General features: G+C 37.4%; 2 protein-coding genes across 2 annotated transcripts; both read left to right on the top strand.

Annotated features, from left to right (window-relative positions):
* Positions 1-2,195: 2,195 nt before the first annotated feature.
* Cbr-nrx-1 lies at positions 2,196-23,005 on the top strand (the record flags this gene model as incomplete). The annotated part of the gene is made up of 26 exons (XM_045237581.1): positions 2,196-2,317; positions 2,371-2,526; positions 2,575-2,638; positions 2,995-3,162; positions 3,210-3,309; positions 3,349-3,403; positions 3,653-3,751; positions 3,777-3,891; positions 3,960-4,160; positions 4,206-4,364; positions 4,973-5,195; positions 5,378-5,974; positions 6,019-6,116; positions 6,142-6,433; positions 6,480-6,690; positions 6,742-7,340; positions 7,592-7,711; positions 7,756-8,194; positions 8,243-8,346; positions 12,123-12,244; positions 14,940-15,037; positions 19,097-19,269; positions 22,123-22,262; positions 22,502-22,639; positions 22,684-22,794; positions 22,871-23,005. The coding sequence occupies 26 exons, from the start codon at positions 2,196-2,198 to the stop codon at positions 23,003-23,005; spliced, it is 4,839 nt and encodes a 1,612-aa protein (XP_045093968.1).
* Positions 23,006-23,541: 536 nt separating this feature from the next.
* CBG09720 lies at positions 23,542-27,746 on the top strand (the record flags this gene model as incomplete). Its single annotated transcript, XM_045237580.1, has 12 exons — positions 23,542-23,658; positions 23,706-23,816; positions 23,857-23,953; positions 24,006-24,636; positions 24,683-24,763; positions 25,382-25,447; positions 25,506-25,571; positions 25,616-25,678; positions 26,804-27,109; positions 27,157-27,303; positions 27,349-27,622; positions 27,678-27,746. 12 exons carry the CDS (start codon positions 23,542-23,544, stop codon positions 27,744-27,746), a joined length of 2,028 nt encoding a protein of 675 aa, XP_045093967.1.
* Positions 27,747-27,788: the final 42 nt, after the last annotated feature.

Genomic DNA, 27,788 nt, shown 5'->3' with positions numbered 1-27,788 from the left:
GATAAAAACTTCATCAGTTGACAACTTTTTCATATCTTTGGCAAGAACCCAGAAAAATTGGCTCACAGTTAAAAGTGAAGGACACTTACAGTTAATACGATATTTCGTTCAGAGTATACAAATTGCAAATGCCACCAAATACTAAACTAGGACTGTATACAAAATACAACATTTTCCGATTCTAGAATTCCCAAAACGAATAAAATATCTAGATGATACAACAGATCCTACCTAGCCACATGACATTTATTTTATATCCTGTGTCCTAAAATCTAAATCACCCATCATTGTCTGAAGAAAATGAGCACTGGCTCATCGTCGCCTACTTCTCTCGTCTCGAGCTGTCTAAAGAGTATCTTCACAGCTAATTCGTTCCGAAAAAGAGATTCAGTAAAACGATTAAAAGTTGAGCCTTGTGCATTTGTCTATGTGCTGCACAGAAGAAGAAGGCTCATCGTTTCTTCCATCGACTACTGGAGCAACAGAAAAAGCAGCAGTAGCATAACAAAGCACGCATGAATTGCTGACAAATCTCGGGACATCATCGCCTGAATTCAATTCAATTTCAATGTATCCCCGTGTCTTTTTCTTCTTATCTTCTGTTCGTGGATGCGTATGTGTGTCCTTTTTTATTTCGTTTTCTTCTGAAACAGAGAAGACCTTCCGGAAAATCGGATTAGAAAGAATCCGACGAAAGAGGTCTTTTTGCGTTCAAATCTAATCCGATCAAGACTTTTTTATTCGGGGATCTCGGGGCATCCAAAAGCTCTGAATTTCTGATATTATTATTTCAAAGAAAACAAAATAATAAACAAATCTGGAGAAAAAAGTAAAATAAGAAACGAGCCTAGTCTTGAAAGCTTCCGTTGTTTTCTTTTTTCATAACGAACCTAATTATTTCCAGAATCCGGTAATCATCTCCAGGTTATGCAGGATTCAGTTTTTCTCTCTTCTCTTTTTTCAAGTCATCAAAAGTCATTATAATTATACTGAGTTGTGTATTCTAATACCAAGTGACCCTTCCTCTCTCTTCTCATCATTCATTTCATGCAAATGATGAGGAAGCTCCGCCCATTTCTTCTTCTGTGGAATTGACTTGTACTCGTCAGTATGAATACCCATCGAAGTTTCTTTTTTTTCCCATTCAGAGACTTCTGGTCTTTAATTTCTTTGACACTTTTCTTCCCTCTCACCTTTTGTTTTGTTTCTTTTTGTTTTTTCGTTTCTTTTTTTCTCTTTTGCTCAAGGTCCACCAGATAATTGTCTTCTCAACTACTTCAACTTCTTCCCTGCAGCTCATTATTAATCTGACTCCCTCTATGTCCGTCTACAGACTTTCGCCAGAATCCTTCCGTGTCTTCCAATCATCTATTCAGTTTCTTCTATTTCTTGAAGCATTGTTCCTGGAGACTGATCGTCGAGTGCCACGATATTCTCATCTTCTTTTCGTTTACTATTTATAGAGCTACGGATTCATTGCAATTGTTATGCAAAACCACCCCATTGCGGTGCTTCATTTTGGAATTTGATACCCGTTTGAAAATAATGAAAATTCAAAATACTGAATACTGCAGACATTACCTTCCAACTGCAAATAAAAGGAAAGTTCATAATAACAGTGTAGTTGTGAATGAGTCAAGTTTTGAAATATTAAATTTCGTCATCCTGATTTTCTAGTAGTTTAACTACATCACATTTTAAGAGAATTATCAAAAAATTTAATAAATCCGCACTTTTCAAATTTCAACTTTTTTTCGATTCAAAAGAAAAGAGCAATTGAAAATAAATGTACCTGTCCTACTTCATTTTCCTTCTATCCCCCCACTCTACCCCAAAAATGTCCATTCAAATTGGCGCCTCCCTCTCTTTTCCTTTTTTTGTGCTCCTGAAATTCCTTCTATTTTTTCTCTTCCACCTTTTCCGATGTTCTTCTTTTTCCTTCTACACTTTCTCATAGGATCGAGGATCTACAAAAACTAGAACCTTTTTGAAGTACTTTTTCAACATATTCCAATTCCAGCTATTAATTATTCATGACCTCGTTTCTCCTCTGCCATGTTGGCTTTATCTTCCGATTTGTGCCTCCTACTCCTCCTTTTTGCCTTTTTTCGCCTTTTTAATGGAACTCCCCCTATTTGTGGACCTTTTCTTCTTGCTCTTCTACACACTTCCCATTTTTTACAGATGCGACAAAAATGAGACGGAAGTTCGATGATACTGGACAATATTCAAAATGGTTAATAGCACTTTTGATATATTTACTTTTCGGTGTAGTAGATTCAATTATTCTTACTGGAGCTCCAGATTCTTATTCACGGTAAGCTCTGTGATCCATGCAGATAAGGAGATAATCGATTTTTCATTTCTCAGATATCCGAAATGGGCTCATTCCTTCGAAAATTCGTTATCGATGGAATTGAAGACACGGCAATCCGATGGAATGTTACTCTACACAGACGACGGAGGAACTCATGGAAACTTTTATTCACTGACAATCGTCGAAGGCCACATTCAATTAGATTTCAGGTAATATTTTTCTAAATATCTCGATTCTCATAACTCCTCGTTTTACAGGTTAGGTGACAATTCCAATGAATTTGGCCAAAGAAGACCAGTAAACACGATTCGGATAGAAGAAGTGAGTTTCGAAGAACCCAGATATCGGACAATACTCATGACCATAGTTAGTTTAGTCCATCATTCTCGTAACTTCTTTCTTCTATATATTTTGACTTTTTCTTCTTATTCCGTTTCTCTATACCCAACGGTCATAAATCTGCGAATCAAGTTATCTCCGCGAGAAGCGGTGTTCTTTGAGCAGTCGATCCACAATGCCGCCATCCGCATTGAAACCCATATATTTTATACTTTAAGTGAGCTCCGAGAGCACGTCCCACTGGGATTAAGTCAAAAGAACAAGTGTCAGTAAAAGAAGGAAGTATTGTTGCAATATTATAAAAATAGAACTATGAAACAAAGAAAATGGAATTTCAGGTCAGAATAGATGATGACAAATGGCATACTCTAACGATATTTCAATCATGGGAGAATGTAAAATTGGAGTTGGACTACACTTTGGTTTTCAAGATCTTGAACCAAAGAAGTTTTGTCTTCGGGAATATTCTGAAAAACTCTGATGTCTTTATTGGAGGACTACCACCAGTAAGCTCTGGATTCAAATTCTTCAATAGCATTAAAATATGTTCCAGAATATGCACATGCTTCCCGTGATGAGCTCTCCACTCCGTCGATATACTCGTCATTTGGCAGTCAACGTGCGCAATCTGATGTATCGCCAATATCCACAAGGTATGTAAAGCAATAGAGATCTTTGGCCTCAACTTTCAGCACTTCTTGTTTTAAGACTTGTCCAAGTTGAACGAGATAATGAAATCGTTGAAGAGTAAGAGTTAAAACCGAGTCCCACTTTCCCATTTCTCACTGATTCTTATTAGTTATTTTGATGGATATGAATATGTATTAATTGTTACCTTCATTTCACTTGTGTGTATTGATTCTTTACACATCTCATAATCACTGACCTTTTGGAACTATAGAAGTGTGTTCTTCTAATGTATTCACATCTTCCTGTAACTTTGTTGTGATATCCTGTCATAGAAGGGGAACCAAATAACACTTGGTTGTTATTCAGGTGTCACATCTCCACAGCTTCTGGAATCCGTGGGCACACGCACCAACGAAGACGACCATTGCAAGTCGAAATCTGTTTGTTCTTGGCTTTTCTGAATTTGTTTTCTGAAAATCGTATTCTTCAGATGTCGTCACGCGAGCAATTCGTGTGTCTCAACGACGGTGAATGCTATTCAGCCAACGATGGACCACATTGCGATTGCCAGTTTTCTGATCATGACGGAAGAAATTGTGAAATTGGTAAGAATTCCCATAGATCCTCTTCTTCTTTTGACGATGGGATGAGGAACAAAAACAGAAAAGAGAAGAAGGTCGGAGATTGTGGGAAACTCCTATTTTTGGTTTCAGAGAAAAACGACGGAGAACTAACTTTTGGAGGAGATGAGTGGGTTGGATACGATGTTTCCATGAACATATCAGCAGCAGTGAGGGCGAAAAAGGAGAATTTAACATTGACATTCAAAACAGTACATGGAACATCTATGCTTTTTTATGCTGGGGATGAGAAGGTTTTTGAAAGAAATTGAGTTACATTTATAGAAAACCCATTTTAGAGTTATCTACATCTGATGCTACAGGATGGTGCGATTATTGCATCTTCAAAGTTTGATGGTTCAGATGCTCGAATCATCCGAATGTTCAACTCATTTCCATCTCAACGATACGATGATGACTCCTGGCATACGATAGTGCTAGAGAGGTCCCTTCAAATGGTAAGTTGCCTTATAATTCCTTTATAAGATTTCCAGCAGGGTCAACAATTTGTAGTTTCTAGTCTTTACTTACTAATTAAATAAAACAAATCTATTTGACCCGGGTTTTTAGCATTCGGAGGAGATGGTGGCAATCCATGTAAGTTTGTGTGTCACCCAGCTGTCCAAAAATTGAATCTCGTAATCTGGAACGAGAGAACAGCACGAGCTTATCCCACAATTTTCACCCTTTTCCCGGCAGACTGTTTGCAGTTCGCTATGTCTTCCAAACCGCTTTCCAATTATTTTTGAGTTCTTTTTTAAGATGTCTTTTCAACAATTTTTCCTTCTTCCCTTCGGTTCACCCGCATGAATTTTTTCCCTGTTTCATTTTTCGTAGTTCGAAAAATGTTCAACAATTCTTGATAAGTTTAGAAATCTAAGAACATTAGATAGGAAATTTCAATAGTTCTCACAATTACATATTTCCTAAAACCACATGGCTGAAAAGTTTGCAGTTTATTTCCAAACCAATCTTTTCCTTTGTTCCAATCCAATCCAATCACCATTTTTCCCTTCTTAGTTTCATGAATTATTGAATGAATGGAAAACAATACAGATATTTTCAGATGACTCTGATAGTCGATGGAAGAAGAGACGAAATTCGACAATATGCTCCAGAACTAGATTGGATATCCAACTCATTTGCCTATCTTGGATCGATCCCAAAGCATAATCCATCAAAAGAAGTGAATAGAGTTTCGTTTCGTGGATGCATGAGGAAAGTCAGATATGATGTAGATGCTACACGAGTTTTATTCGTGAATCTGGCAGACCAGAGTTACGGAGGAAGTGTGTAAAGACGGGTGGAGATTTATCGTATTCTTGCAAGAACCCTTCTCAAAGGTCCGATGTGCTATCCTTCTCTGATACATCATCATATTTAACATTACCAAGATGGAATAGTCTGTCCAGTGGGAGTCTATGTAAATCTTAAATCACAAATATAAATGAATAAACCTTGACAATTCCAGCATTTCACTTCCGAACAACATCTCCAGATGGATTGATTCTCTATCACGGTGTCATGCAGCATAATGCGACAGATTATGTTGCTTTTGAACTGATAGATAGTCATTTGTTCCTCATAATCAATTTGGGATCAGGAGTGGTTCGATTACAAACAACTGCAATGAAAGTCAGTGATGGAGAATGGCATCATGTACAATTGGATAGACTATCAAGAACAGGAAGTGTCATTGTGGATGCTATTAAAATCGACTTTAATACACCTGGAGTTTCTGCTAATCTCATTATTGATGATCCTATCTTTATCGGAAATGTTCCGAATAACTCAATTGCGTATCCTCCATCTGTTTGGTCCATCACACTCCAGAAAGGTTATACAGGATGCATCAAAAACATTAGACTCAATGGAGTTTCTGCAAAGATTGCTCAGCAGTTTGAATCAACAAACACCACTGGAATTGAGCTTGGTTGTTCTCTTTCTAATGAGTTGGATATCTGTGAACCGAATCCCTGTCAAAATTTTGGACGATGTAGTCGGAACTTAAATTCATTCGAATGCGATTGCTCCAATACAAATTTCGAGGGAAAACGGTGCGAGATAGGTGAGCTAGTCTAGAAGTTTCAAGCTGAAACATAAAAGTTTCAGAGCAAACTGCGGTAGAAGTAGACGGAGATGAATCCAAAGTGCACGTGCTTGCTCATACAAAAGTATCACAAGTGGAGCATATTCAAATCAGGTTTCGGGTAAGTTTTTGCTGAAATTATTCAGATTAAAAATTTTTTTCAGACATCTTCTACAAGAGGAGTTTTGTTCGATACCGGAGCAAACGGGAAAAATGACAAGATAACCGTTTTTTTGAATGATAGTCTTCTCAATTTGTTTCTTCAAGATTCTTTAACAAACAATGTAAGTTTAGAATGTTTTCAAATCAAGTATGTTAACTTATTTCAGACATTTTCCTGGGGAAAATCTCTATCAGACAATCACTGGCATGAGCTGCAAGTACGACGTCTCGGCCAGAAACTTCTTCTCTATCTTGATGGATTTTGGAGTCATAGCAGTGAGAAATGCTTTTTCAAAATATACATAACGTTGATCTGCTTCAGTATACCTCCAAAATCCAATCTCCGTTGAAATTGATGAAATTGGTGCTGCCTATTCAGTTCATCCATCCTCTCCGCCACCGAGAGATGAGCATTTTAAAGGATTCCTCTCAAAACTGATATTCAATGGTAACGATTATCTTGCTAAAACAAAACGCGACAGTGCTCTACTGAGCAAATCCACTAGTCGAGAGAGTAAAGGACAGAGGAATGTGTAAGTTTGAAAGGTTTGAAAAATGTTGAACTTACAGTTCTGTAATTCCAGCAAAACACGAATCGCTTCGATATCTTTCACAAACTCCACGGGTTATGTAGCATTCTCTAGTGACAAAATATCATCTCTAGCTGGTTCTTTCCGGGTTCAATTCAAATTTCAAACGCTCATGCGATCTGCTCTTATATTCTTCACTTTGCCAAAACATGACTATGATCAGTCATTTCGACTTCAGATTATAAACGGACGGTTTGTGAATATTATACTAGTAGAGTGCAAATGTGAAGTTTCCAGGTTAAAATACACATACCGGATATCTGGCCAAGAATTTCATACAACCTCTCCAAAGCTTCCTTATCGACAACATCTGAGTGATATGAGATGGCATAGTGTCCTTATTTATCAAGATGAGAAAACCAATGATCATGTTCTTCTGGTGGATAATTCAACGACTACACTGATAATTGATAAAATGAAGAAAGTAGAGTCCAGAATGTCAGGTAAACTGTACTTCGGAAGTAATCCACTTGGAGTCTCCCGTCCTTCCAACGGATATCGTGGATGTATTTCAACTCTTCGAATCAATGAAAAGGCTCTGGATCTTTATGAAGATGCTGATAGTCGAATGAATGTAAATCGAGGATGCAGTGGTTAGTTTGTTAACTTTTTGAAATTTCTTTCCATACTAAACTTTATTTAATTGCGAATTTAGAAACAGAAGAAGTCATTCCGACTCATCATCGAATCCGGCATTCTGGTATTGCTCTTATTCTCCTCTTCTCTTTACCATCATCTATCTATCGCTTAAAAAAAATCCGCCACTTTTAATTCTCAGTTTGATCACTTCTTCAGTTTTAATATAAAAGTGTTATGTGAATTAATTTCACTCAATGAATTACAGGTCCAATTGCTCGATGTGTAGAGGATGCATGCGCGAATCACGGGCGGTGCATTCAATTATGGAGTTCCATTCGCTGTGATTGTAGCCTAACAGCACATTCTGGAGATCGATGTCAGAATCGTACGTGGGATATGAACATTTCTGTTCTAATATTGTTTTTTCAGCATCAACAACAGTTCGATTCGATGGAAGTCCATCTGCAATCTTCTACGAATACGCTCCAAATGAACGTCCGACGACCAGCAAAGACTATTTTGTTTTTTCGTTTCGAACCACCCAACCAAACGGAGTTCTTATTGCCATCGAATGTGCCGCGGACCAGGACTATTTCACAATTTTTCTTAACAAAGGATACCTGAATGCTCATTACAACTTGGGTAGTCGAGATCACACTGTCAGCTATCATACTCGTGTTCTGAATGACGGATTTCCACATGTCATCAAAATATCGAGAAACGAATCAAGCCTAACGATACAAGTGGATAAACTGCCCGCATTGAGATATAGACCAAAAAAAGCCAGTGACCTAGTTTTACTGAATATGCAAACCAGAATATCAATTGGAGCATCATTCAACACAAGACATTTGGAGCAGAGGAGGAGGTTTGTATTCGCAGTGACCGAATTATAAATCAAGAAGTTTGGATTCAGAATGCTACGTCATCGTCGCAACACGGAGATCTTCGATTCATACCAGGGTGAAGTGTCGGGAGTCAACGTCAATGGTTTGATGGTTTTGGATCTTTATGAGAATGGTGAGAGCCGTTTTTCTTACTTCTTCCCACACAAACCAATTTTCCGTCTTTGCATACTTTATATAGAATCTTCTATAAATACGAGTATAAATCCAAATTAGATGCCATTTCCGTCTCTCTTTCTTCACTTCATTCGTCTTCTTCCTCTCTCTCTCTCTCACTCCCACAACATTCTGAATGCAAATTTTCGAAAATCTGGAGCTCGTAATTGATGGCTTCCTTCCTTCGCACCTCTTCATTCTGCTTCTTCATTTTGAAAATTTCCGCATAACACAATTTTCTGAAAAACAAGAAAATCAAAAACATTATTCAATATTCAGCTGAATTGTGAAAAAATAGATGAACATGAATTCGTTTTGTGTGTTAGTGTTTTCAGAAAACAATTTTCGTAGATTTTAATATTACTCTTGTCTAATTTCAATACGCGTTGCAGCCGAAAATTCGAGGATGGGCGGAGCTTAAGTCAGGTAGCGAGATCCTTAAAGGCGCATTTAAAGGAGAATGTATTTTCGTAATTGTTTTCTGGCCTTATTTTTATTTTTTGAAAAAGTCAATCAATTTAGAACTTTTTTAAAACAACAAAAAAACTTTTAAGGATTTTGCTACAGCACCGAAGCTCCGCCCACTCACGAACTTTCGGCGCGCAATGAAATTAGACAAAAATAATCTCTGTCCGACAACATTTGAAAAACCAATTTTTAAATTAGTCTTCTTTTTCTATAGATATCTGATTGCCTGTATTAGGGTCATTCAGTATGTGATCGATGGTTTCTTAAGATAAATATAAAAATGCAAAATCTTTAGGAAAAGAGAAGCGACTCTTTTCCTAAAAAGTAATCTCACTCACATTTTTCTTCTCCTCGCCGTTCCAAAAACTTCCGTCACATTCTCCTTCTTCTCCTCATTCACAGTCATTCTCTACTAATCCTGCTCCTCTTTTCTAGATCTTTCTCCTTCTCCTTTTTTCTCACTTCATTCTTCTCGAAACTCTTTTTTAAAAGTGAAACAAAATTTTTAAACAAGAGAAAGAAGATCTTCCTAAATATGTGTATTAATATTAATGCAAAAGTGCCAAAGTGCTGAGGTTTGTTGAAAAAGAAGGAGAAGAAGAAGAGGAGGAGGAGGTCCCGACTCTTCCTCTTCTTTTTCTTCTTCTCAACGACGTCTTCTCAATTATTCACGAGGAAAGTGGTCAGTCAGGAGAAGATGTGCACGTATTCTCGGTTGCTTTAGTAGCCTTCTTCAACACTTGTATCATAGATTTCTAGTGGTATATACTCATGCAACAATGAGTCTTTCGACAGCTTCCGGCCTTCCGAAGCCAAAATAGATATCTCAAAAAGGAGAGAAGAATCGTATTTCATTTCACATCCAATGTCATCCTCTTTTTTCTACTGCATCCATCCCCAATACACAAATCCCCCGATTTCCTTAAAAAGAGAGTATACTTTCCTCTTCTTCTTCTCACAGACATTTTCCTCATCTATTCCACTCTCTAGTCTTCTTAACCCCGACGACGGCTTCATGATGAATTGACGTGAAAAATGCATGAGGTGTGAGAACTCTCTCTCTCCTTTTTACTCTTATTTCTACCAGAAGATCTCGTTGAGCCCATTCCCTTCCTTCCCACTCCTCTCCGTTTCAAAACGCCCTCGGAAATCAAGAGTTTTCTGATGCATTCCACCTATAATTTCATTCATCTATTGCACTTTTCATCGTTCCCACGATATTTTAGAGCCGAATCTTGCAAAATCATTCTTCGAGAGAAGCCTTGCTTATTTTCATGAAGATAAACCTTCTTAAAGCTACATTTTTTCAGCTATACAAAAAAAGTTATATTTACTAGCATCCCATCAAAAAGAATCCAACGAAAAAAAGTTTTTATCGCAAAACCTGAAATTTGCTGCTTTTGAGACATTTGTAGAGAATTTCGTTTTCAAAAATATTTACCGTAAAACCTGTAATAGAGGGCCTAACTTTAATTTTCAGCCAATTTATTTCGCTTTCTGTCAAAGATATACAAAAGTTGTCAACTGATAAATTATTTATCATAATATTAGGAGTGTTTTGTCAGTTGACACATTTTTTATATCTTGTATAGAAAATGAGAAAAATCCGCTGAAACTTTACAGTTTGAGTGCTCTTTTATTACAGATTTTACGGCATTTAATTTAGATTTCATAGATTTCTGTTTCTACTTTTGCTTTCATGATTGCATCCTGCATCGCGGAAAAAAGAGTTCTTCAAATCGAGAAACAATTTTCAATTTTTAAAACTCTAATAAAAATTTTTGCTTTTGAAACATGTCATTCTTTCGTCAGGATATACATAACTGATAGTTCCGATTTTTTGAAGAAAATGTACTTTTCGAGTGTTTCCATAAGTGCACTACACCTTTTGAACCCATGCTTTTTTTCTTGAATTTTTGATCAACACTTTCTCTTTTTTTCCGACGCTTGACCAACAGAAAGGATCTTTGTTCGGCCGAGGTTGAAGTGAGGATGAACCAAAAAAGCTTCATCCCAGTTTTCCAATTTTAGAATGAAAACGATATTCGTCTTTCCTTATTTCTTTTCATCTTCTTCTCCTTCTTCTTCTCAGTCTCTTAACTCACCTACTTTCCACCCAATACTACTTTGCACAAGCTTTTTTCAACACACAACTCAGTCCCTTTTTTTGAAATAGCATACAATCAGGTAGAGAATTTGAGAGAGAAAAAGGAGAGAGACTCTCCTCTTCTTGGGTTGCTTCGTGTCGGTCTTCATCTTCTTCTTCTTCTATATATCGTCGTTTTCGAGCCACCCAAATCGATTCCGCTTCACATCATTTTTGACCTGTTGTCATTAATTTTCTATTTCTTCTTACTCTTTCTTTTCCATACACATCACTCATAACCCTTCTATTCTTAGCCCTTTTGATTTGATTTAATAAATCTTGTCCTTACTTCTTTTGTACTCCTTCTTCTTTTTCTTCTTTCCTTGCAATCCAATTTTTAAGCAAGTAGCAATTTCGAATGTCCACTACTATACTCCAACGGTGCCCATAAATTTTTGGTGTTTGAAGAAAGAAATAAAGAACGAAGCCAAAAAAAGACAGAAAAAAGGCAAGTCAGCGGTGCAGGAGAGAAGAAACCCAATTTGTTTCGAAGCACATACAACTCGATACGCCTTCTATTCTGTCTTTCGTTTTTCATCCTCCTGCTCGTCCTTCTTAGTTTTTTCTTGTGGTGGAATACATTGAGGAAAGAGGAAGCCGATTCAGGAAAAGGATTGTGCTCTTCAGATGAAAAAAAAGGAGAAGAAGAAGAAGTTCGGTCATAAAAATGTTCATAAATGAATGTTGAAGTATGTATAGAGCTTCTATACGAAGAGCAGGCAGCGTGTGAGTCTGCGCGACCATCTTACCCAGTTGTTTTCTACGATGGCTCATTTCATTCTCATCCGATTTTCTAAACCGCTCCGTTATAGATCTCATGATTCTCTCTGTTTATTGTCCTCCATCCTAAAATGTCCGAATCGTAAACAATTCCAGAAACCTGTCATTTTCAGACTCTGTAATCTTCATCTTTCCGATCACTTTACTATTTTCTAACTATTGTGCTTTGGTTTGAAATCAGTTATTCACATTTCCAGTGGAATATAGTCCACTTTGAGATTCTGAATAATGACATAGCACTTATCCGTCCGGCCTGAAAATTTCAGGAATCATGAAGTGAATAAAAACTTCTGTTTTTGTAATTTTCAGTTTTTTCGTACAATTCATACACCTTTTTGCAGGTTCCAACCGCATCCATACAATCGGAGCACCTCAAACAACCGCAGTATCGGAGGCAGTGAGCAACAGTTCTGAAGAAGACGACGAGTTAGCTGAAATGATGATGGCGCACTCTATTGAAGAGGTTAGCAATTTTCAGCCGAAAAAATTTAATCCAACACTTCCTTTAAATTAATGAGAGCATGATATGAGGATCAGGATGTTTGGAATATTTTTATAGGATTTTTAGAGTCGATGTAGAGGGGGCCCACGATCCAAGGGTACATCGAAAAAGGGTACATCGAGGGTACATCGAGTTCTTAGGGTACATTGGTTCTGAGGGTACATGGGATCTTAGACTGTAAGGCGTTTTAGCCTAAGCCTACAATTTTGAGCAGAAATCAAAATAGTATGTATAAAAATATTTATTTACTTTTTTTGTCCACCTAAATGTACCGAACAATCCAATTTACCCTTGGAACCAATGTACCCTAAGAACTCGATGTACCCTTTTTCGATGTACCCTTGGATACTGGGCCTGTGGAAGGAGAAAATATGAAAAGTAAACTATTGAGGATGAGAGCAAAGAATCTCTGAAAATGAGTCATAGAGTCCCATGAATGAATAAAATCTAGGAAAAGTATATGAAGATTTACTGAATCTTTGTATACAACACAAATCAGTAAATATACATATGATTTTCACTTTTAACTTTGAACCAGTTTATCTTTGTTCCTGTAAAAGATATCAAAAAGTGGCCAACTGACAAAATATTTTTGATATTATAATAAACATTTTGTCAGTTGACCACTTTTCGATATGTTTACGAAGAACCAAGATAAATCGGCTCAAAGTTGAAAGTCGGGTGTGGTTCTATTAGAGTGTTAACGGTATTATGTTATTAAACTTTGGAGAAGAACGATGTGGAAAAGATCTCTAGAAAGTTTATCGGCGAAAATGAACACTTTTCATTTTTCTCTTCTACTTATTTCTCTTTTAACGGAATTGTTTTATTAGCTTCAATCTAATGTTTCGATTTGAATACATACTTCGTTATGAAAATCCATTTTCAAAGTTTTTAGGAAAACCCTTGGTACAAAAAGTGTACACCGAAAAGTGGATAATCGTAAAACACCTAAAATAAGTCCTTTTTCTTGCACAGAATAAAAGAAAAGAGAGGAAGGCGGCACTTGATGAATCACTTGCACTAATGTTATTGTGTCTCCTTCTTCGCCCATCTTTCTCTTTTTTTTTCTAGAACAAGAAAGTGTCGAAAATTTGAGAATCTCCAATCTTTTTCCTTTTTAAAACGAGAGACCTCCTAGTAGCAGTCGTAAAAGTCATCTGAACAACATGCAAATCACATTTTGAACAACGGAACGCAGTGTACAACTCTTTTGTGTTCGCGTTTATGAAGGCTCTCCAGTAAGAAGGAATGAATCGAATATTCAAATGTTTTGGACCTCTTCCAGTTGGCGACAACGCCTTTGAACAAAAGCCAACACAGCTTCTTCTCCTTTCTTTTCTTCCAATAAAGCTTCTTAGTCTCTTTTCATTCTCTTCTCCAAACTAATTAGTAATCTACAGAAATTGCCACACACTCCTCTTTTTCAGTATTTTCCATGTCTCCTATTCCTGTCTCATCATCACTTTTGTCTCGTTTCATTTTTCTCGCTTCAATTTCACTCTCTTTTTTTGCGATATGCACATATCGAACCATAAAAGAAACGTCTTCAGTCTGAAAAGTGCCTAAAGCGGGTTGAAAATTCCATTTTTGTTGTAGTGAAAGAAAAAGAAGAGAAATCCAGTTTTATGTAGCTGTGCGTATGCATTTCCGAGAAGAGCGAGACGCCGTCTTCAGCTAACGCTGACAGGATTCAGAAAAATAGTTGTTCTCATCTGACAACATGTTTATTTGACAACTTCATATCTATGTGTTACAATGTGAAAGAATTTGCACTTTTCAGTGTTTCTTTATTTTTGTTTCTAGAGGAAACGAGGAAATTCGCAGATCGATGATTCTCTTGTTAGTTCTAGTTTCACAGAGGCTCGAACTAAAATTATATAATTTCCGAATGATCTGGTCCAGATGTTCATTTTCTCCTCGAATTTTTCTTTAAAAATTTTCCAAATACCTGTAATAGAAAGGGCCCTACATTGTCAAGTTTAAGCTGTTTATTCTTGGCCCGTATAAAAGATTTCGAAAATCTGCCAACTGATAAAATGTTCGTAATAATATCATAAAAATTATCAGTTGACAGATTTTATATATCTTTGTACAGATTATGTTCAACTTCTAGAATTTCCAAAAAAATAAATCATACATGTGGCGGGCTCGGCCGGGCCGGTGGGGGAATCTTCACCGGCCTGGGTATGGAGGCAAGATTTCGTCATTTTTTGAGAGAACATTAGATTTTTTGTGGTTATTTAAAAAAAGTATTTTTTTCATGGATTGAGAAGCTCTAAGAAAGAACCAGTAATAAATTGCATTGGGATCCGAAAATTCAAATGATCATTTTAACAAAAGTATGCAACATCAACAGAAAAAGGCACCTGGGCCGGCCCGAAATTTAGCAAGTTAAAAAATTATGTTTTCAAAAATTTGTAAGTTTGTTTTGGTTTCCTCTAACATGCATTAGTATCAGAACCAGAGAAACTCTATATTTTAAAGTTATAAACTCATGGAACTTTTCTCTATTTCGAGGTCATATCGGTTATAACAAATGTGGCTTATCAGTATCAGTGATCCATAACTTCTGACTTCTTCGAACAATATTTCATAAATAATCTCATGATCTGTATTAAAACTATTTCTATCTGAAAATCCTTAACTCTTTCAGAATCCGAACGAAGCATTGATCGAGTCATTAGCTCCCAGCTGCTTGAGTCTTGAAGAGCAACAAACTTGTTTTATTGACACCGACGATTCAACAGGTACGTCTTTTATTTTTTCTATTCGGGTCCCCTTTCCCTTAAACACCAAATCCATGTGTTCTCGTTGGCTCGATTCTGCATCTTCCAAAAATGGCGCGGTCAATTCCGGAGGGAGCTGTTCTCAACATTCACAAGAACCATAACTTTTCCAAGATGCTTCCCTCCGCCTCCTCAAAAAAGTTTTTGTGGAGGAAAACTGGGATGCAAGGAATAGAAAAACTGGAAAAGCTCATCAATCTTCAAAACGCAATTAATTTTCTTTTTTCTTTTTGTGATTCTTTTTTCGTATTTTTTTACAAACAAGACGAAACGGGAAAGAAGGCGAGTAAAATGAGATAGGAATACAACATAGCACAAATCATTTATTTACGAGGATTTCGAATCTCAGACTCTCGTTTTTTTTCCTGTTACATCTGTTCCACACACCCGTCTCGATTTATTTCCGCCTGGCTACTGTTCACCTTCAATTTGGAGAAGCCGTACACAAAATGTCCCAGGGCTTCATGGATCCGTTCTGTCAGTATAAATAGGAAATACATATACTACCAGATTATATCCTAGTTTTGAAATTTCTTCTGACACTTTTGATATACTCTCAAAAACGGTTTCCTGTCTCCTACACTTCATCTTGTTCACTTACTTCCTTTCGGTCCTCCGTTCTTTTTCTTGAAATTTGGTGTGAAATTGGCCGAGAAAATCGTCGCCTTCTTCTTCTTCTTCTTCTTCTTCCACGTCTTCTGAAGCCGTGCCCCTATTATTTCAAAGAGCGGAAGCTGTGCTGCCGCCCTTCCTACTGGAGACAAATCATAAAAAGGTGCGAGAGAAAAATGGCCCTTCTCAACCAACATCTGCTTTATTTTTCTTCTATTTCTTTTTCCAAATATTGACATCATTTCCATTTTTTTTGAAACAAAACACAAAGTGCAAAGTGGAGGTCATAGTTTGAATTCTAAGAACTTTCAGAATTTAAGCATTAATCATTTTTGGATCTATCTTTTTTGTTCCCAAAATCATAGATGGTCGTAGGTGCTGTGAAAAAAACTGTATAAGTTTTAGTAGAAAGCAACTTGATATTCCATAACTTTTTCTTTTATACAAACAGATTAGAACCAATTTATCATCACCTCACCCCTAATCCCACCTTTTCAATACCTGAGATTTTTTCTTCGGTCATCTCCAAAAAACTAGAATATCCTAGACATATACTTCGTGGACGTACGTCTTCATATACACGTCTTCAGCCACTTTCACAATTTTCAAAATGAAATATGAATATACATTTTTTTCAGTTAGATTTTGAAACATGAGCCTGAGGCAGTTGCCCTTCGTTTTATTCCTCCTTCATTCCACAAAGTGCTTCATACACTCTTGTTTGGAAGAGGACCTTCCGATGCCTCTACATCTGTATAGCCGTTTGTAGGTGTCTAAATTCGTTTATGATGCCTGATGCTTCTCTTTCTCTTTTTCAATAGTTTCTTTTCGGAAATAGTATAAGGAAGGGATTGGATAATCTTGGGACGACGGGGGTGTCCTCTTTTCATATGGAATCCGGTCAAAGTGCACCAGATGCTCCCATTCCCTTTTCCTTCTTTTGAATACTCTACGGAAATCTTTGAGTTTTCGGAATAAATGATGGATTAGGAGACGGAAACAAAGAAGCCGTGAGCTCCTCTTAGCTCATCATATAACATCGTTTTTAATGCTAATTTCATTGCTCAGATTTTATCTCTTTCTAGGAATGTTTCACACGCAATTTTGCAGAAAGAACGTTTTCATTTTTCATGAAGTTAACTTCTTCTCCGACTTCTCATTTTGTGAATTATTTAACAGTCAGTCTCCTTTTCTTTTCAGTAGTTCATACAATTCTTTCCTTTCCAATTGCACTCTACTTTTTATTTCTTCTCAATACCCTTCTGCCGTCGACCTTTTCTTGTCATCTGAAAACACGAAAAAACTATAAAAAGTGCTTTTGGTTGTTTTCAAATATAAAATCGTGGGGGCCTGCTATCGAAGTGTGAGTGCTCCCCCCGGGGACCGATACAAAAAGTGAGAGGGGTCCGGGAGCTCCTCAAACTGACCCAGATATGAGAGGAGACACACGAAATATGAGAGGAGACACCCAAAATGTTTCCGATTGGTTATCTTTGAGCTTCATCAAAAAATGTCCAGGTTATATCCCTGACTCCTCTTTTTTCAGAATAGCTAAGATGTCAGAATTTGAAATTATTCCTCCCATATACTTGAGTTTGGAGTTGTTTTATAGAATACTAGTTTTGTTTCAAAACTATTAAACAATTTTTTTTTGACTTTTCGAAAAATCACCTGGTCTTCGAAAAAACCACAGCACTTTTTCATTCGAAAATCAGGACATTTCTCGTGCAATTTAGCTCAAAAATCTCCTCGATTCCGTATAACTCATACTCAATAATATGGTATTGTTCTGATACAAACAATCGGAGCTGTGAAAAAGAAACGCCGGTAACCGTGGCTGAAGGTCCCACCCAACTACCGTAATCTAGAATTTTTTGATTTTCAGAATTTATTATCTTGATTTTCGAGCGTTTTCTGTCAATTTTTTCACTCTCAAAAAATTTCATATTCCGATTTTTCTGGAGAAGTTAACAGAAAACTTGAAAAAACAACAAAATAAATTTTAAAAAACTAAATATTTTTGGGTTACGGTAGTTGTCGTTGTGGGACCTTTCTGTTCCACAGATCCTATTTTTTACCAGAATAATATTTTGACTGAAAAGGTACTCTAATACCTTCTTTTGTGATCCAGTCAATTCGTGGATCTTGCCCTTTTCTTTCATTTTTCTTCTTCTTATCTCATTCTTGTTTTTTATTCAAATTCATTCTAATAAATCGTCACTTCCCCCTCCTGGAAGATCTAGAAGACGTAGTAACTGCGAAAAAGTCGTTTTTCTGTTGCCTATTTCTTCAAAAAATCAAATAAGAAGTGTGTCGTCGCTTTCCTTTTCCGCCGCTCCTTCTTGCTTTTTCTTTAATTATGTCCCGTCGTTGCCAAAAATTTGTCACAGATATAGGAGGCGGAAAGAAGAAGAAGAAGAAGAAGAAGAAGAAGAAGAAGAAGAAGAAGAAGAAGAAGAAGAAGACAAGAAGAAGAAGTAGGAGAAGGAAGAAGTGTGAAACGATGTATTCGTGTCCAGAAAAACGGGAAGGACGCGTCAAAAATTCCGGTGTGAAGCCTCTCACTCACCCCCCCCCCCCTTGAGTCTTCCGATCTTCATTTGCATTGACAAGTTCACTCGGTTTCTGTTCACGTCGCCTTCTTTCAAAATTTTTGGTGAGGAGCCTAACAGCTTCTTGGCACTTTGGTAACCTCAGATTCTTACTTCCAAGCTAGACTTTTCACCTTTCCAAATTCTTCATCCTGGACAAAAATAACATTTATTTTCTTCTTTATCCTCCATCATCCATCTATAACTTTATTGTGCTCTTCTTCCATCTTGAGTTATATATAAATAATAAAAAGAATAGAGAAGAAGTCGCCTTCCTTTTTTCGGTTGGTCCACTAACCAATTGTGTGTGTTTGAACACCTCTGGAAGGCAGTCTTTCTCCAAATCTTTTTGCATTTTTTTCGGCTTTTAGCGACATTCTGAAAATATTCCTGTTTCCGGTTTCATAATAGGAATCACAACTGTTTTCCAGAATCCTGAATTCATTCATCCAATTAGCAGTTTCTTTTCTTCGATGTCTCCTATTACCACTGTTATCCGATACCTTCTTTTCTTCCTTTCACTACCAACTTTCTCACCTTTTTTTCAATCTCTATAGGCTCCTCCTCCAGATGGTATTCATTGAGAATTTGCGGGGTGGTACGCCACGTGCTACTACAACAGTATCACCTATTTTGTGCTTAATGAATTGGAACGACGAGCAATGTCGGCAATTCAAGAGCTATATTCCAAAGTTCGCATCAAATTTCGATGCTCCTCGACACGCTCCCCAGACGCCCTCATTTCCTTCGTATGATTATGAAGGGGAAGATCAGGAAGAGAAGAAAAAGAAAGAAAATGATCATGGAATCGCTGATCGTAGTATGAATGATGTGTCCGGAGAGACCAATGGTAGTGTTTTGGTGTTGAAAAGGGATATTCCCGGGGATCCTTTTGAAGATGTTTCAAGTACCGATAACTCTTCTTTTTTTGCAGGATTCTTCTCCCCAGTTCTTCCAGCTGTTGCGGATATCCCAAGTACTCGACCAAGTGAAAGTGAGTTAAAAAAATTATTTTCAAATGAGTCGGCTGACCGCAAAAACATAAATCTCGAAATCGATTAGCATACATAACTTTACTTTTTGAGAAATCAAGCTACAGTACTTTTATGTACAAAATATGTGTGCTATAGCCTGTCGTGAGTTTTGTCGAGCTTCTTTCGAGGTCACTGTTTGCTACATTAAATGAATCCAACGGATTTCCAAAAAGCATAAAGCCGCTATCTGATTGATTTGCTCTATCACCAGAAAATCCAAACTAATCCCAAAATAATAATCTTTGAAACTAACTTTTTGTCTTTATTACTAACAACTGGCCATAATATGTTTTGATTGCATCCGTTCACCCCCACACAACAAATCTCACTCATAGTGGTTTTTGTTTCTTCTTCCAGCAGTGACAACGAGGCGAACCCCATCACCTAAAATGTCTACAATTCCTCATCCCATCACCACCACTTTGCCTGTTTTCTTTTTGTCACAAATCACCGATGGTGATGAATCAGAAGACGAGTTTGACGGCTCCGGCGACGACCAGTTCGGTGGAGACGGTGTAGGAATAACAGCCGCCACACAACCTTCTGTTGCAAAGAGCACACCGTCGATTCCTGCTGTAACAAAAGTACTAACAACCACTACTTCTGCACCTAGCAGCACGCATCGTTCCACGGTCTTACCTAGACCGTATGCGAGTGTTAAAGAAGCCGCTGAGCAGAATCCAGATTATTTGGGATCAAGTATCTGGAATCAGGTGGATACTTTACCTGAGCCTATGGTCACAGGACCTGCGTGGCGAACGAACAAGTCTCTGACAACAACAGTGACCACTCAACCAACGACAACGACAAAGAAGAATAGGAAGACGACGACTACAGCCACAACGACGTCTTCCACGACTACAACTCGTTACCAGCCAAATTACGGTGAGAACTCAGAAACACCTCGCTTGCCGTGTCTGCTCTCGGAACTTTTATTCCCTCTGTCTGTCCGTCCTTTCCAAACCTACCTTCCAGTCGTCCCAACCGCTTTCTTATGTCGTCTTGCCCTTTAAGTACCCGCTTTCAATGTCTTTTATTCCTTCCGTTTTTTTTCTTGGCTGGCTTTTTCCATTCTTTTTTGTTTTCAATCTATCAGAGAATAATCTTGGTAGAATTTTGGTGGATTAGTATGAGAATGAATGAGAGTAGAGAAACGAGCAGAGGATCAGAATAGCTATTCGGAGCTTTGCATCTGTCTGAAAACAAGATATCCCTGAATATTTTATATATTTATACCTTTTAGTGTTTATAGATATTATTTCTAGTTCACATACACATATGAACCTGTAATAGAAGGGCCTCCACATCGTCAAATTTGAGGTCAATTATCTGGATTCCTGTAAAAGATATAAAAATATGTCAACGGATAAAATGTTTGTGATATTATGTCAAACAAATTATCAGTTGGCTCAATGCGAAAAGTTAGGAGGTCCTTCTATTACAGGTTAGTAGTTTCCATAGTCGTTTTTCGTACTGTTTTTGCAAAACCACCTCTATGTTTATGTTCGAGCCGTTCCAGTTCGGTGCTTTTTTGTGAGCATCCTGGAACGAATCGAAATTCCTCATTACCCGTCACTCACATTTCTCCAAACACATATTCGGGATGTCCTCCTTCATTTTCTCTTCCCTCTCTTCCATTCTTTTCACTCCACTCCAAAAATTCGTCTCGTCTCGATGCCGTTGACGAGTTTTTGGTGGTCGTTTCTTGTCCATCAAACACAAAAAGGCCTTAGAAGAGCAGGTGATGCGTGAATTCAGCTACGAGTTTCGAGAGCCATTCAGTTTGCCTCCTGATTCTTCTTTTTTTATTTTACCAATTATTCATTGCCTTGGTTACCTCTCCATCTTTTTTCCAACAAGACACTCTTCTGGAGCATTTTCTTCTTTTCTTAATAGTCTATAATGCTGCGTTGCTCACTGCAAACTCTATGAATCTATCATCAGATATCAAAAAGATCTTATGGTAAAGTAAACTATGCATAATTCATCTCAGAAGAAGAAGAAGTCGGCAAAGAAAGACGTCTTCTTCCCTTCTCTTCCACTTCTTACAAATGCGTAATCGATGCTTGTAATCCCTATGACATACCGCCTTTGATCATCGGTGCATTTACAAGATTTTTATACTCCGGAAGAGCAACGTTCTTAGATTTATTTATGCTAATATCTTATCCCAGAAAACGTCAAAGGACTTCTTTTTTTGCATAAAAAACTTTCAAAGTTTAGTTGCTCTCTGCTCTGAGAGCTGCCCCATACCCTCTCACCATTATGTGAAAATCTCATTTCCCATCGGAGGCATTTTGTGCGGTACCTCCACACCACTAGAATATTTGATAAGCTCAAACTTTTTTCACCTTTTTCTGTTTTCATAGCTCATGTAGTCCTAGCAACCAAATCAAGATATAGAGGGCGTATCCGTTGTTTTCTGCTTCTTCCACCTTCTTCTATATTTGGACTCCAGAAAAGGAAATGTGTTGAGAGCGAGACACAATTATCCAAATGAGAAGTGACATGTTGCTCCTCCTTCTCCTGCTCCGCTACCAACCTCTAAATAACTTTTTCTCCCATCCTTCTTATTTTTTTTTCTTGTGAATAACTATGTGTGAGTACTTTCATATCTGTTGTGGGTTACAATTTTGTGATTTTCCACTTTTTTGTCTGTCTTTCCCTTTTGTTCAATCAACATGTTCCCTATTTTCCTTATTTTATTTCGCAAATCAGTTCGGCTTTCTGTGTGTTCATTTCCTCCCGCGTGTTGATTAGGGCGGTTGCTTTATAGAATCATGTGCTTGTTTCTCATCACAATTGTTTTTCAGATATCGATAACGAAGTAACCGCTCTCATCACAAGCAGTATAGCTCCTCAGAAAACTCGTCCAAAATCGACTCCTCACTTCACAGTATATCCAGTTAGACCAACGACACCTATGGGAGATACCATTACTACTACAATGCAGGTAGGAAATCAGAAAATCTAATTCTCGAAATCTGGAAAATAGTTCAGATGTACAAGATGGTACAAAGCAATTCAGGGGTGCAAAATTCGCCATACAAAATTCGAATTTTTTCCATTTATTTTGCTCCCCCGAAATGTGGATTTTGTCCCCTCAATCGCTTTGTACCCACATGACCCCAAAAATTCTGTAGCCTCCGAATTATTTGCCTCGAAACCTTCTAAAAACCGGAAGTATTTCAGGCCGCCACCGTCACTGATTTCCCACGGACTCCACTCATCATGGGATCCAGTTTGGCTGTGATTATCGCCATCGCTGCCGTTGTGTTCTTTGTTTTCAAATGCAGACAGAATCCACCAGCTTCCGAACACTACACTATGGTCAGTAATAAATATTCATCTGTATTAAATTTATGAAAATTCAGGCCATGAAATCTCAATCTGGATACACAGCCATCGCTCCTGAACTCTCACCTCCCATGAACCATGACCGAAACAATGACTCTTGCACTCAACCATTACTTGCTAAACCTCACGTGAGTTTTTTTGCCGATTCCTTTTCAAAAGAGAGAAGGACCTCCATTCACTTCTTCGTCTAATCGTTTATTTCAGATCAACGGAAATGGTTACGAGCCGCTGAAAGGAGCAGTAATAGCCAACGGAAACGGCGCAACGGCCACAATGATGCGTAACGGAAACGGGAATGGAGTGGCGAAGAAAAAGGATTTCAAGGAGTGGTATGTATGAAAAGACAATCTCTCCGAAAACTAATAATAATATTGTATCTCTTCACTTTGTATCTAATTGTCTAAAATGGGTATCATGTTCAGATATCACTTTCAAATGGTCTCTTTAAATATTCCTTCTTTTCTTCTTATTACCAATTACTTAGGAACTCTCTATTTTTTTCCTCTCACCTCTTTTTTATTCAGGTTTTGTCTTTCTATTTTCCACACCCAACTGTGTACTCCCTTATGTATTCATGTATATTAAATCATTCACAACACCTAATAAATGTTTTATCAACTTCGAACAACTCGTTACCCTCCCCACACATTTCATTTCAAGAATCAAGGAGGGAAAATAGAAAGAGGCCAAATTCAGAACATTGCTGAATCGAAGAAGAATCGAAGATCGACGATAAGCCATCAGAATATGAATAAGAATAATAAACAAAAGATGGTACAGTTTGATATGCGAGGACCGTCGCCCTTCTTTCCCTTCGTCTTACTCCTTTTGTGTTCCACATTACGAAGAACGAGAAAGCTAATTTCAAGAAAACGATGAGCCGTCCATGGCCATCTTCTTCTTTGGCTCTTTTATCACTTTTTCTAATTATCCTCCGCCAGAGCTTGGCCTGTATTGATGTCTTATTTGTCATTGATAATAAAACTTTAGAGGTATGTGATCAGATTTTTTAAATAGTTTTTATATTAACAACATTCAGGTATCAAGAAACAGAGCTCTTCAAGTAGCTCGACAACTTCCAGAAAATCAGAAAATCAGAAAATGGGTAGTATTATCTAGAAACGATCGTTATGTTCCAAGAGTTTTAAGAGTGAGTTTTCAAAAATTATTTCTAATGTTAAAGTGTTCAGAACAATGCGGAACTTCAATCAGTTCTGAGCACAATCCACGGAGACTATGATCGTTTCCTTGAGATTGCAACTGGAGAAATTGCCAGAAGAACTGCAAGTATGATTTAATTGAAAATTGAAACTTTCATTTAAAGCTAACAATTTTTCAGCATTTCAGCCGTTTGTGATTCTCTTGTTTTCTGAAACACCTGTGAATCAAACGATGACCAAGTTGTGGAGAAGTATTTCGTTGGCACCTGCCCTTCACATTTACAGAATTGGAAGTTTCCAGAGAACGAAGTTTGTTGGAACAAAGTCAGAGAATCGACAATTTTTAGAGAGTTTTTCTTACAGCAGGATGTTGTCTGAAGATCAAGAAACAGATTTTGAGAAACTGATTCTATGCGGTCGGAACAGAACTGATTTGTTCAACACCGAATCCAGTAAGTTCAGCGGAGGAAATGAGATTCGAAGATCTCCAACATCTACACCTCATCCTTGGACATCGACTCGTGATCCATTTGTTCGCAGACTCACGTTCTATGATGCATCGAGAACGCTTATTGAAGAAAAGAGAAAACAAGAGCAGCTGAAACAACAACAGCTATCTCAAATCAACAAACAATTCACTATAACAAGGACTTTTAAAAAGATGACTACGAAATCACAGAGTTTCACTAGAATTCCTACAACTACTTCAAGAACAACGAAGACTACAAGAAATCATATTTCGTACACTACCAGAACTCCAACAAAATACGATGCAAAGAAGTTCTCTGGAAGTTATCAAGCTAGCACCAGGTAAGCATTTTCAATTAACTAGAAATGTTTCACACATTTCTTTGAGAAAACCCCAACCTTTCAAATGGTTCACCACTACAAAGAAACCAAAGTTCAATCCTACCACAGTCAAAAAATATACAACAAGGTTAGGATAAGAACTTTTGTATGGGTAATAAAATCAGGTTTAGGAAGTTTTCCACATGGAATCAAGATTCATGGAAATCAGTCACAAGGTTTTTGGTATTTTAAAACACTAGCGTCATAATTTTTGTTCACATCGACTAGTGTCTCTGTTGTTAATATTTTCAGTATTTGCTATGACTCTTCTCCGCTTCTAACAAGTTATTTTTCTTTGCGGTTAGTCAAAATAAATTTCTTTGAAGATCAATACTTTCCTAAAACGTATTTCTGAAAATTTAGGAAGACCATTCTATCGACAACCAGAAAACCATTCAGCACCGCAAGGCTCACTTTTGCGAGGTTTATATTCATTTTTTTAAAGTTTTCAATATGTTCATCCAAAAATTTTATCTCCAGGAAAGCATTCTTCTCTACAACACAAATTCCCTTCACAACTACAAGACGTTTACTTAATAGGTTGAACTTTTGGGTTATAGTTTTTGCTTCTAGAAATATAGTTTTTCGTCCTTTTCATTACGCTGACTATTATGCTGCTATTGATAATCGTCTACTTGTCTAGAATAACAAATAACTGCTTTGTGACCGTTGGTTCAAAACTTTCAGTATTTCATTATTTCTTTAGTATTTCTGAAACCACCACAAGAAAACCGTATACAACGATCAAGCGTCCTCAGACCTATGTTACCAGGTTGGAATAGATTTAGAGATGCAAACTTCTCTTGTTATTCCCGTTCACAAAATTTTAGAACACCATTCACCACAACAACGAAAAGGCCACTCCCTACTTCAAAGCATGTCGGTACCTCTGTTAGGTGACTTTGTATTCTAGAAAGTAAAGATTCGAATCAAGTTTCAGGAAAATATTACTGTCTACCACTAGGAAACCCGAAATTACGCCTACAACTCCGTATTATACTAGGTTCGATTATTTGAAATCGGTAGACTTTGAAAAATTCCAGTAGAAAACAACAACCACATTTGTCTACGACAAGCCGACCACCAGTTCAGCAAATTATCACTACAAAAATGTTTTGTTTTTGATACTGTGTAGATATCTAGAATGATTTCAATTTTTAGAACTGTTTTTTTTTCCAATTTCTATCACCTTGTTTCGATACTATTTCAGGATTCATCCGAGCAGTAAAATTGTAAAAACCACTAGGCCAATGACAACCAGGCGAATGACTACTACTCGACCATTCAGGTTTTGAACTGTTGGATCTAGAATAGCTTAAGTTTTAATTTTAGTGTACACCAAGTCTTTCCGACCACTTCAAAACCTCCCGTCCGAGCAATTTATACTAGCTCTACGAGGTTTGGAGAAATTTGCAACTCTTGTATAATTTCGAAATCATAGGCAACCTCAACAGTCTCGTCTGTATACTAGAAGTACGCCAACAACGTCTACCCGGTACTTCTGAACGTTTGCTTTTTAGATAATTTTAACTTTATTCGAGCTAGATAGTCTTCATCAGTTCTGTATTTAATTTTCACTTAGGAGTCCTCCAACCACAACCAAATTTCGTTGGTGGATGACCACAAGGTTTGTGGGATTGATTATGTTCTTCTATAGTTTTTGGGTTACAGACCTCCCGGTGCTCCATTCTGGACAGTATGGTAATTTTTGAATTACTTAATAGAATAGTTTCTAAAACTTGTTGAATTGAATTCAGGACTCCATCTGTATCTATGACCACAGCCAAACCATTTACACGAGCTTCCACCAGGTGGGAATCATATTCATTAGTTACTTTCCTTTGTTTCTGAAGTTAGCGAGCATTCTCAGTTTTTAAATTACTTTAGGTCCACTTTTGTTCAAACTATCACTCGCAGACCACAATACACAACAAGTTATGCTACGGCAAGGTTAATACATAGTGTTTCAACAAAAGTTTTGAACAAAGTTGTTTCAGGAAACCTTGGTGGATCACTCAGGTTCCACAGACACGACTACGGTATATTTATTGGAAATTATTATTTTTTTCGGGCTAAATATTCACTGCTTTCAAATTTATGTAGTCTTTTCCCAACTTCTGAATTTCAGTCCTTCCATCACTACAACCCCATCGTCTGTCCCTGCTGCAACTATAGACTCTCCACTAAAAAAACATGAAGGAGGGGGAAATGAAATCGAGGAATTGAATGGAAAAAATTTCAAAGTTCGATCGAGAAGTGTTCATTTTGCGATGACTGAGAAGCCTCCAGTGACTACTGCAATGAATCCGATGAAGTTTTTCACCACATCGAGAACTCCAATCACAACTGCAAAATCTCTGATACCGTACAGCTGCACTGCTGATGTTTTCTTCCTAGTTGATCTATCACAGGGGACAGGAGATAAGAGCCAACAGTAAGACATCTATAACGAATATTAAAAAATTTTCTGTTTTTTTTCAGATACCTTGATATTGCTGCATCAGCAATTAGTTCTCTTCCCATATCACAAGAAGCAGTTCGTGTTGGATTGATCAGTTACTCTGGTCCCGGTAGGACCCATGTCCGTGTATACTTGGACAAGCACAATGACAAGGAGAAGTTGATAGAGTATGTTGATGTATATTTTTTCTTGAAATTAGAAAAAAATTCCAGAGAAATGTTCTTGATGGAACGACATGGTGGAACTACAAGGACTGCTGATGCGATTCGATATGCGACAAAAATTTTCGAAGGAATGGCTCATCCGGCAAGGAAAAATGTGAAAAAGGTGTTGGTAGTTTTCACAGATGGATATTCTCAAGATCATCCACGAGATGCAGCTAGAGGGGCTAGAGCGAAAGGATTGCAGCTGATTGCTGTAGCAGTAAAGGATAGATTAGCACCTCCAGACGAGGAGCAACTAGCTGAAATTGGGGGACATGCAAAGGTGACTTTATTTAAGGATTGCTAGATCATCAAACGCGAAATACTCCGATTTTCAGAACGTGTTCATATCTCCAAACGGACGAGAACTACGCGAGAAGATCATAGGGACCCAGTGCCGTCTCTAAATGCTGTCATTGATTCGAGCTCTTTTATTTTTTGACAACACT

Source organism: Caenorhabditis briggsae, assembly GCF_000004555.2.
Source record: "Caenorhabditis briggsae complete genome, chrV, whole genome shotgun sequence".
NCBI lineage: Eukaryota > Metazoa > Nematoda > Chromadorea > Rhabditida > Rhabditidae > Caenorhabditis > Caenorhabditis briggsae.
The sequence above is the reverse complement of the archived record's forward strand: the minus strand, read 5'-3'. Positions and strand labels throughout refer to the sequence as shown.